Raw genomic sequence first — 9,113 nt, 5'->3', positions numbered from 1 at the left:
CGTTTCACCTCTCACACCCTAACATTAGATCTCTCTCTCTCTCTCTCTCTTTCTCTTATTGCATGGTGGTAGGTTACGATTGTGTGGGTTGCATAGTGGTGGTTGCAAAGGCGATGAGTGATAGGGCAATAGAATTTGAGGGTTGCGATAGGGGCTGCGATGGTGGCCAGAGAGGGAAGTTGTCATCGTGGTTGCTCAGGGACAACAGATGAAGGTCCAAAGTCGGTCGCATCAACCATCACATCTGCCATAGCTAGCTTTCTCTCTTATTCTTTTCTTTTTCTTCAAACCTTAGATCTGTGTTTTCCAGATCTCTCAATTGGTTATGGCCGTGGGGATTGTTAGCAATGGTGATAGCCGACGGTGGAGATTGGGCTGCGATGGTAGTGGAAAAGGGGAATCGTAGTGGTGGTGGTTGAGGACGGCAGCTGAGGGTAGCGGAGGCTGGTGATGATGATGATGTGTGTTGAGAGAAGGGTTTAGAAATTTGTCCCAAAAGGTAATTTTACCGTGGGACAAAATTGTAATATAAAAACAGAGAGTAATAGTGTATACTAAGAGTATTGAAGGTGTGGAAATAGAATTTCCCCAAATAAAAGGATTTTCCACCAAACTATTTCACAAAAGATAGACTTCTTACCAATAAAAAATATAAACTACATCTAATATCTTATACCTTATTTAAATTAAACTTCTTAGTAATTATCCCATTTAAATTTGATAAAACAAAAGGTAGGAGAGAGTCTAAGGACATCTTCAACGGTTCACCAAATATTTGATATCAGTCACTTCAATGGTGAATTTATAGCTGTCATCAAAACAAAGGTCGTCTGGGGGGTCGACTGGCCAGTTGTCCGACAAGAGCAAATAAAAAAAAAAAAATTTTGCTCTATGTTCTATTTATTGTATGGTATTACAATAATAGATCAAGAATATAAAGGATCAACTAAGGAATATCCAGTGTGTTAAAACCAATCTCTAAGCTTTTGAAACAAATCAAAGATTGCAAACCAAAGCTTATCATCACTGTTTTTTAATTATGGGAAAAAGTTATAGACTTTGGTTTACCATTTATTTTTCTGGGTTCTGAAAAATCTGCTTCAATTGTTATGAACTCAAATTCAAAAGTTACAACTTTTATTGATTTGATTAGGAGTGTTGGGTCAGTTTCAAATTTGCCTGAGGTTTTAATTAGATCAAATTATACAGCTGCTCTGTTGTATTCATCAGAGACAACATGGACTTGTAAGGGTATGAGTCATCGTAATTTCATTGCATCGGCTCTAATGGTGTTTGCGAATCAAGACTTCGTTGGCGAAATGCACAATGTGTATTTGTGTGTTTTGCCGATGTTTCATATGTTTGGACTGGCAGTGATTATGTATGCATAGTTGCAGAAAGGCAATGCAATTGTGTTGGTTGGGAAGTTTGATTTGTCAATGGTTTTGAGGTCGGTTGAGAAGTGTGATAAAAAGAAGTGCAATGGGTCCAAAACCAGCGAGAGAAAGAGAGAGAATGCAAAGAATGAGGAGAGGACAGAGATAGATTTGTTTCGGAAGCAAACAACTTTGGAAGTCTATCGACAGTCCAAACCATTGCTCTATTTTGGGAATTGTTCAAGTAACAGGATGACTGTGGGGACAGCCCGCCGGATGTTTGGCTAGTTGTCCTGTATCTCATTCGCAACGATCTTATGCAATGTTCTGGTGAAAGGTGTCCAGATTCTCAGTTTGGTGAAACATTTATTATTTTCTCAATTTGATATAGATTTGATGAGAGTATAAAAAAGAATGGTTGTGTTTGGAACGATTTCCAAATGTTGATTCTACCCTCACGTTCCAATATGATGTTTGGATAGAGCTTTGAAACTAATTTTTCAAAACTCTGCAGAAAAACTCTGTGTGTGAGGTGCGATTTTCAATTTTTTTTTTAAAATTTGGCCTAACCGGTTGTCCCACCGGTCGTCCGACCGGTTCACTAGAACAGTGTAATTTTTTTTTCAATTGACATATTTTAATTTTAATATATTCAAAAAAATTATTTTTTGAATTTTTAAATTTTTTTATGTGTTTTAATAGAATTTTGAGTTGTATGTTTAGTTATGAATTGTAAGTTTTTATATCAAATATCAAATGTCATATAAAAAATTCCTCACTCAATTCAAAACTCTTACACCAAACAAATTTTTTTACACTCAAATCATAATTTCAAAACTCACAAACTCAAAATACAACTCATATTTTTAAATTATGATTAAAAAATTCTACCAAACACAACTAATACTTTTTCGTTAAATTAAAATTTAATGATAAATTTAGTACGGCGTGGGAGATGCCTAATCATGCGACATATGGATGAGATCAATTTGCCATTTTTTCGATTGTCTAATCAATTGTTTTGCAATTTTGCTCGATCCTAATTACAAAATAGTGGGCCCCAAACGAAAACGAGAGTTCAGGCATCCATAATCAGCATTACTGGCTGGCCAATTCTCTGCCGAATAGTCACATCACTCCTTTACTGTATACAATTTAGCATAAATTCGAATCTCCGGGAACGAAGCAACGACAATGGCGACGAGGTATTGGGTGGTTTCTCTCCCCGTTCAAAACTCTGCTTCTTCTCTCTGGACTCGCTTGCAACAATCCATCTCCAAGCGTGCCTTCGATCCCCCTATCTACCGAGTATTCTCCTCAACCAACACACACTGACACACACATCTCTCTCTCTCTCTCTCTCTCTCTCTCTCTCTATATATATATATATATAGTGTTTGAATTTTCATGTGATTTTTGTTGCAGTTCAATATTCCCAATCTTCGTGTTGGCACATTAGTTTCTCTTTTAGCTCTTAGCGATGACCTCTTGAAGGTGATTTATTATTATTATTTTTTATACACATTTATTGTGATTTTTAAGCCAGTATTGAGATTTTGTGTAATTTGATGAGTGAGATTTTTTGTTCGGTCGAATTCGTTCATCGAAGGAGTGTCTCACAAGATTCGGCGTCAGATCGAGGAGTTGGAGAGGGTTTCAGGCGTCGTCAGTAGTTCATTGACGGTTGATGGTGTTCCTGTTGATTCATATCTGACTAGGTAATGCCATTTGAGTGATCAAGATTGAATAATAAAGACTACTGATTTTTAGTTTTACTTTTATTATATGTATGTGTTACAATAAGCCATCATTTAGCAATATCACTTTTTAGTTAAAAGTCAAAAAATCTCAAAAAATAAAAAATAAAAAATAAAAAATAAAAAATAAAAAAGCCAATAATGTATACCAAAAAGTAAAGAGAAAAAAGAAGATTTCCCTTTCTCTTTACTTTTTGTACATCTTTTTGTAAAAAATTAAAAAGTCAATCCCAAACATGAGTGTGTTTGATTTAAGTTTTTGGATTAAGTTTTTTAAAAACTGAGTTTTTTGGTTTTCGTGTTTTTTTTTTTTTTGTTTTAAGTTAATATTTTTAAAATTTTAAATATATATTTTTTTACTTTTTTAGATGCACCTTACTTACATGTATTTAAAAAATAAAAAATTTGTGAAAAAATATTTTAAAAAATTAATAAATACATAAAAATACAAAAAAATGTACTAAATTCTTGTATTTTTTTTGTATTTTTGGTATTTAGTGAATTTTTAAAAGGTTTTTTTCACAATTTTTTTACTTTTTAGGTATATTTATGTTAGATATGTTTAAAAAGTAAAAAAAAATTGCTTAAAATATTAAAAAAATTCAGTAAAAACAAAAAAATACGGAAAACGAAAAAGTAGAATTTTCTGAAAAGTGTTTTTTGAAAAACCTAACCAAGCAAGGTGAACCTCATATTTTAGCTAAAAAGCAAAAAAGTCAAAAAGTTACTAAAATAGCATGTTTCCAAACGAGATCTAAGAGAGAGAGAATTTAAGAGAATATTATATTATGTGAATATTTAATATAGACCTTGCTCCTCTCTAGTAAGTTCGGTTTGGTGGACCTTAATTCGGGCCCAAGTCAATAATCCAAATCATATGTAGTACTGTTTAGTACATTATTTTCGTAAAAAATTATATTGATTGGATATTGATAACCACTTAATCAAATCGTATTTATGTCGCAATTTACTTCAAAAATTATATTTGAAAATGCGATTTGATGAAGTAGTTATTGATATTCAATTAACATGATTTTTTTGCAGAAATAATGTATTCAACGGGTCCTACATATTAAATGGTTTGGATTATCGACATGCGTGCGGATTATGGCCCACCAAAGCTGAACTCTCCTCTCCAGTGGAGAGGAGCCAAGTCCATTTAATATTGTGTATTGTACAAAACAATGAAGAGGCCTATATAGGCAAGGTAAGAGTGAAAGTTATGGAAATATGTAAAGCCTAATTACAACATCTAATATATATAGTGAATATAATATATATACACAATATTCACTAACAATATGTTTGGATTTGTGGTAGATTTGTGTGGGATGAGGCAAGGTACCCAACTATGTCGCCTTTGAAGGAGATTGTTGATGGAATTCATGTTCAAGTTGCCAAGATTGAAGGTGAACTTAAAGGTATGCCATTTCAGTCTCAAATGATGAGCACTCAATCTGATTTTAAGTGAGCAACTCTTTTGCCTCAATTTTGTATTCCTTTAACATGATCAAACAGTGGCATTTGTTTGGACATTTCAAGCTATTATCTCAAGACTTGTCCGGGACTCCTAATTTGAGTAATATACGATATTGTCAGTATATTTGTGGATATAAGCGTGGAGTACTACGTTTTCAGTCTGGAACCGACATATTCATCATTACTTGAATTATGTATTGAGATGCTTCTAATAGTATTGAATGAACTTTTTTATAAATCATCATCACCTGTTCAACTTTCAAGAAGAAATCAATTTCAACTTCGATTTTAAGCAGAAAAAACTATTACCGGTACTCATACGGGCCAAAAAAGATAAAACAATACCTGCATATGGTGATGAGATTGATATTTGGGAATCAATTGGGTGCCTTGCAAGTAGGGGAGGTTTCTAGTGAAGTCATTGTGCAAGGAATTGGTCAGTAATTTCAGTGAGTTATTTCCTTGGAGTCATATAGAAGGCTAATGTTCCCTCAATTTTTTTAGGTGGCTCATTGGAAGATTGTTACCACTGATATTTTTACCCTATAAGTAAGATAGGAATGCGATGTTTGGTTCACTAGAATGGAATGGTTATTCTAGCATAGTGATTCCGTGTTTGGTTTGGTTAAACTTAAAAAGGAAAGAAACATACATTAAAAAACTTAAAAAGGAAAGAAATATACATTCCAAATGGAATCACGTTTCTCTAATTTAGGACAACAGTCATTCCATTGAGAAACCAGGGAATAGCCATTCCATTCGTGTCCAAAATTATTCCAGGGAACCAAACACTACATAAGGGGCAGGCCATATACCCCAGAACATTCAAGAGACGATCCTAAGTCATGCCTATCCACTCTACAAAGCTGTACAATAGGAACTACAAACAACAGCCAACGAACAATGAGCCAAATCTCAACCCTTACATCACATGCTACTTACAAACTTTACAAACACAAGACAACTTCTAGCAGCTAACAGACTAAAATTGCAGTACCTGAATCAGTATCCAAAGAATTCCAATCACTAGTCAAGGCATCCAGTCAGCTTCATTGAACATCAGTGGGTCAGCAAAATGCATAGACAATAATTGTAGCAGGGAGCCTCATCGTTGCAACAGATGTGGCTACAGCTGCATTTGAAAATTTCACATCAATATTTGTCCTTCCTAGGCAACCCATCATAGCATTCACAATCCTCACATACAACTACTATTCAATCCCATCACACAATTTTTTTTTTTTTTTTTTTTTTTGTTATTATATGTTTTTACATTCTTTGCAGTATCACCTATGTTACACGGACTCATCAGATTCGACGAAGTACCCATGTTGACACGACACGACACGATACGGGTATGGGTATGAGATACAGTCAGGATACGGCATGGAGAAAATGGTTATGGCAAACGAGGAAGAAAGATGGTATATACGGCTGAAACTCAGAGATGGAGAGAGAAAGTGATAGAGAGGGAGAGAGAGGGCTGAAACTCACATTTGCGAAGCATGTCGAGTCACAAAGCAAGATCGAAGGGTAAACCCTAGTCGTGAACTAGACTGAATCGAAGGAGATCTGAAAACCAACATCGCGAAGTTGAATCCACCCAGAAAATGACTCTAGGACTTCGATTTCCCTTTGTTCTGTGTGTGTGTGTGTCTCTCTCTGTCTCTGTCTCCTTCTTTGACTTCGTCTTCGCCTCCTCTCTGTTCTCTTTCTCTGCATTCTATTTATAAATGATACTAATATAATAATATATAATAGTATTCTTATTATATAATATTATTCACTCAAAAAAAATATTGTATAATATAATATACCATAAATAATATAATTTTTATGTCTAAAATAAATAAATAAAATTTATTTTATCATATATAATATAATTTATTTTATACCTAAAATAATTTTTATTTGTTATTTATATTTTATTTGTTATTTTTTTAACAAATTTGTTATTCCTTTTTTTTTAACTCATCTTCATATAATAAATATATTTTAAAAAAATAACTATTTAACGTATTCCCATACCCGTATCCAAATTTGGATCCATATCCACGTGTAAAAATTTATGTATAGAGAAATAGAGAGAATTGTATTATTGATTGATATCTGATATTAATATATTACAATGATTCATGATTCCTATATATAGAAGAGGGTGAGTGTGTAGTAGGTAAGGAGTAGGTGAAGTGGAGGTGGTAGTGGTGTAGTGGGTTAGGTTTAGTGGAGTAGGTGAGGTGGTAGTGGTGTAGTGGGTTAGGTTTAGTGGAGTAGGTTTAAGTGGATGGAGTAGGTGGAGAGTAGGTGGATTTTAACAGCCCCCCGCAAACTCAAGGGGGATAGCAACTAACCAACTTGAGTTTGGAGAGAGTAACAAAACAAGAAAATACATAAAAATAAAAAAGGATAGGAGACACTGTATGGTCGTGTCAGACCATTGGTGAAGACACTGGATGGTGGTGTCATAACGTTGTAGAGGACACTGTATGGGGGTGTCATAACGGTGTAGAGGACACTGGATGGTGGTGTCAGACCGATGTAGAAGACAGTTTATGGGGTCATGTCGGACCGTTGTAGAAGACAGTTTATGGGGTCATGGCGGACCGTTGTAGAAGACAGTTTATGGGGTCATGTCGGACCGTTGTAGAAGACAGTTTATGGGGTCATGTCGGACCGTTGTAGAAGACAGTTTATGAGGTCATGTCGGACCGTTGTAGAAACTAACCGGAATCTATGTCGGGACAGTTTACAGAGTCTTGTCGGACCCTTGTAGAAACTAACCGGAATCTATGTCGGGACAGTTTACAGAGTCTTGTCGGACCCATAAAGGAGCTAACCGGAATCAATGTCGGGACAGTTTATAGAGTCTTGTCGGACCCTTAAAAAGTCGCACCCTCAAAAGGTGTGCCCAATTTTTCAAAAAGCGTGCCATCAAAAGGCGTGCCCACTTTATCAAAAGATGTGCCATGAAAAGGCGTGCCAGTTTGTCGGGCGTCAAGAGGCGCGCGATGCGCGTGGCTGCCTCGGCTATAAGACAGAGGCTGAGGCTGAGGCAAAAAAACCTGCGAGAGATATTCTGAGAGAGATTTCTGAGAGAGATTCTGTATAACACTCTGTTGCCTAGAAAATGGCTTCATCGTCTTCCCGCGGGCTGCTCACCCTCTTTCCCGACCTCAACGAGTCAACGAGAGAGAGAACTGGTGCGGTGGCACTGGAAACTCAACCAAGCGCCCCGGAGTTTGCTCCGTTGAACTTTCCGATGCGGTCGGTGGAGCAAAGAATGGCAGTGCAGTCGGATGTGGAGGCCAATCAGTACACTTTGAAGGCATGTGTGGAAAGCATGACGGCGGTCACAAACCTGTCGAACCGGCTGCAGAGTAGGACAAATGAGGTGCAGCATTTAAACTCCCAACTGGCTCTGCTCCAACGCATGTATAAGGATGCGCGAGCAGAGATAAGTGTGCTGAAGGCGGAAAACAAGGAGCTGAAGCGGAAGGCCACCGTGATGTTCCGATTTGGAGGTCCACCATATGCTGGAGTGGAGGAGCAGGGAGGAGGCAACTTGCTTGGTGGTCTAGGAAGCAACACGGAGGCAGCACCGTCAAGGGCCGCCCAGGACGGAGGCAAGAAGAAGAGACCTGCAGCAGAGTAGAGAAGACAAATCCCACTGTGGGTGTGGGTGTGTTGTGGTGGTTTTTTTTTTTTTTTTTTTTTTTGGTGTAAAATGGTGATCGGGGTGAGGCCCGACATGAATAAAATGAGTTTGGTATGCAGTTCGTCTTCTTCGGCTGCTCTCTTTTTTTTTTTTTTTTTTTTTTTTTTTTTTTTTTTTTGTGTGTGTGTGCAAAGAAAGAATAATGAAAAAAAGGTTTCGTGGCCCACGGTTTGGTTGATGATGAAAGTTGGGATAATATTTATTATTTTGAGTCGGTCGTCCATGTGGTGGATATAAAAAGATGGGTCAGGAAGAGAACAAAATAAAGGTGATGAAAAGTTTGAAAGAAATGATGGTGAAAATAAAGGAGGGACAAGGAAAGTGGCCATAGTGGTGGTATTGGGAGAGTGGGTGCAAAGTGAGAGAGAGAGAGAAGCAGTGTGAAACGCACTGAAATCGGGAAAAAAAACTGATGAATCTGTAGGAGGGACAACAAACTCCATAGATCCACTACGGTTTGAGTTATCAATGAGAAGTATGGACCATGCCAAAATAGAATATCTGGAGTCATACCTCCATTCACCGTCAATCTGCCTGACACTTGGTGCCTCTCTAAGAGCTGGAAGAGGTACTGAAATCACAACATTCTGCAAATCAAACATTGAAGAAGCTTCGTACTCGATACTGACATAAGTTTCATTTCCAGAAACAGAAGGCCAGCAGTTGATCGTCAATGGGACAACTGACTCATCTACACTTTGCATTCTCCACTTCAACAGGCCAACACCATCAGTAGATTGACCAGTAGGAAATGGCCTGTTAGAATCTTTGAGGCCTAAAATATTT

General features: G+C 36.8%; 1 protein-coding gene across 8 annotated transcripts in view; it reads left to right on the top strand.

Moving 5' to 3' along the window:
* The first annotated feature begins 2,387 nt into the window (after positions 1-2,387).
* Positions 2,388-9,113, top strand: part of LOC114290767 (V-type proton ATPase subunit C) — a 67,547-nt gene continuing 60,821 nt past the window's right edge. For 4 of the 8 annotated variants that reach the window (XR_014357215.1, XM_082909999.1, XM_082909995.1 and 1 more), the window contains exons 1-4: positions 2,388-2,684; positions 2,802-2,870; positions 2,967-3,094; positions 4,454-4,554. Coding sequence is in view for 5 of the 8 variants with exons in the window: in XM_082909999.1 (XP_082766125.1) it covers positions 2,571-2,684; positions 2,802-2,870; positions 2,967-3,094; positions 4,454-4,554 (412 nt within the window). In the remaining 3 variants the exon portion in view is untranslated. Of the gene's footprint in view, positions 2,685-2,801; positions 2,871-2,960; positions 3,095-4,177; positions 4,341-4,453; positions 4,555-5,896; positions 6,146-9,113 lie in introns of those variants that run through there. The other 4 variants (XR_014357217.1, XR_014357216.1, XM_082909997.1 and 1 more) reach the window with 3 other exon arrangements.

This window comes from Camellia sinensis, chromosome 15, assembly GCF_055761805.1.
Source record: "Camellia sinensis isolate YWXY chromosome 15, ASM5576180v1, whole genome shotgun sequence".
Lineage (NCBI taxonomy): Eukaryota > Viridiplantae > Streptophyta > Magnoliopsida > Ericales > Theaceae > Camellia > Camellia sinensis.
This window is presented reverse-complemented; position numbering and strand designations above follow the sequence as displayed.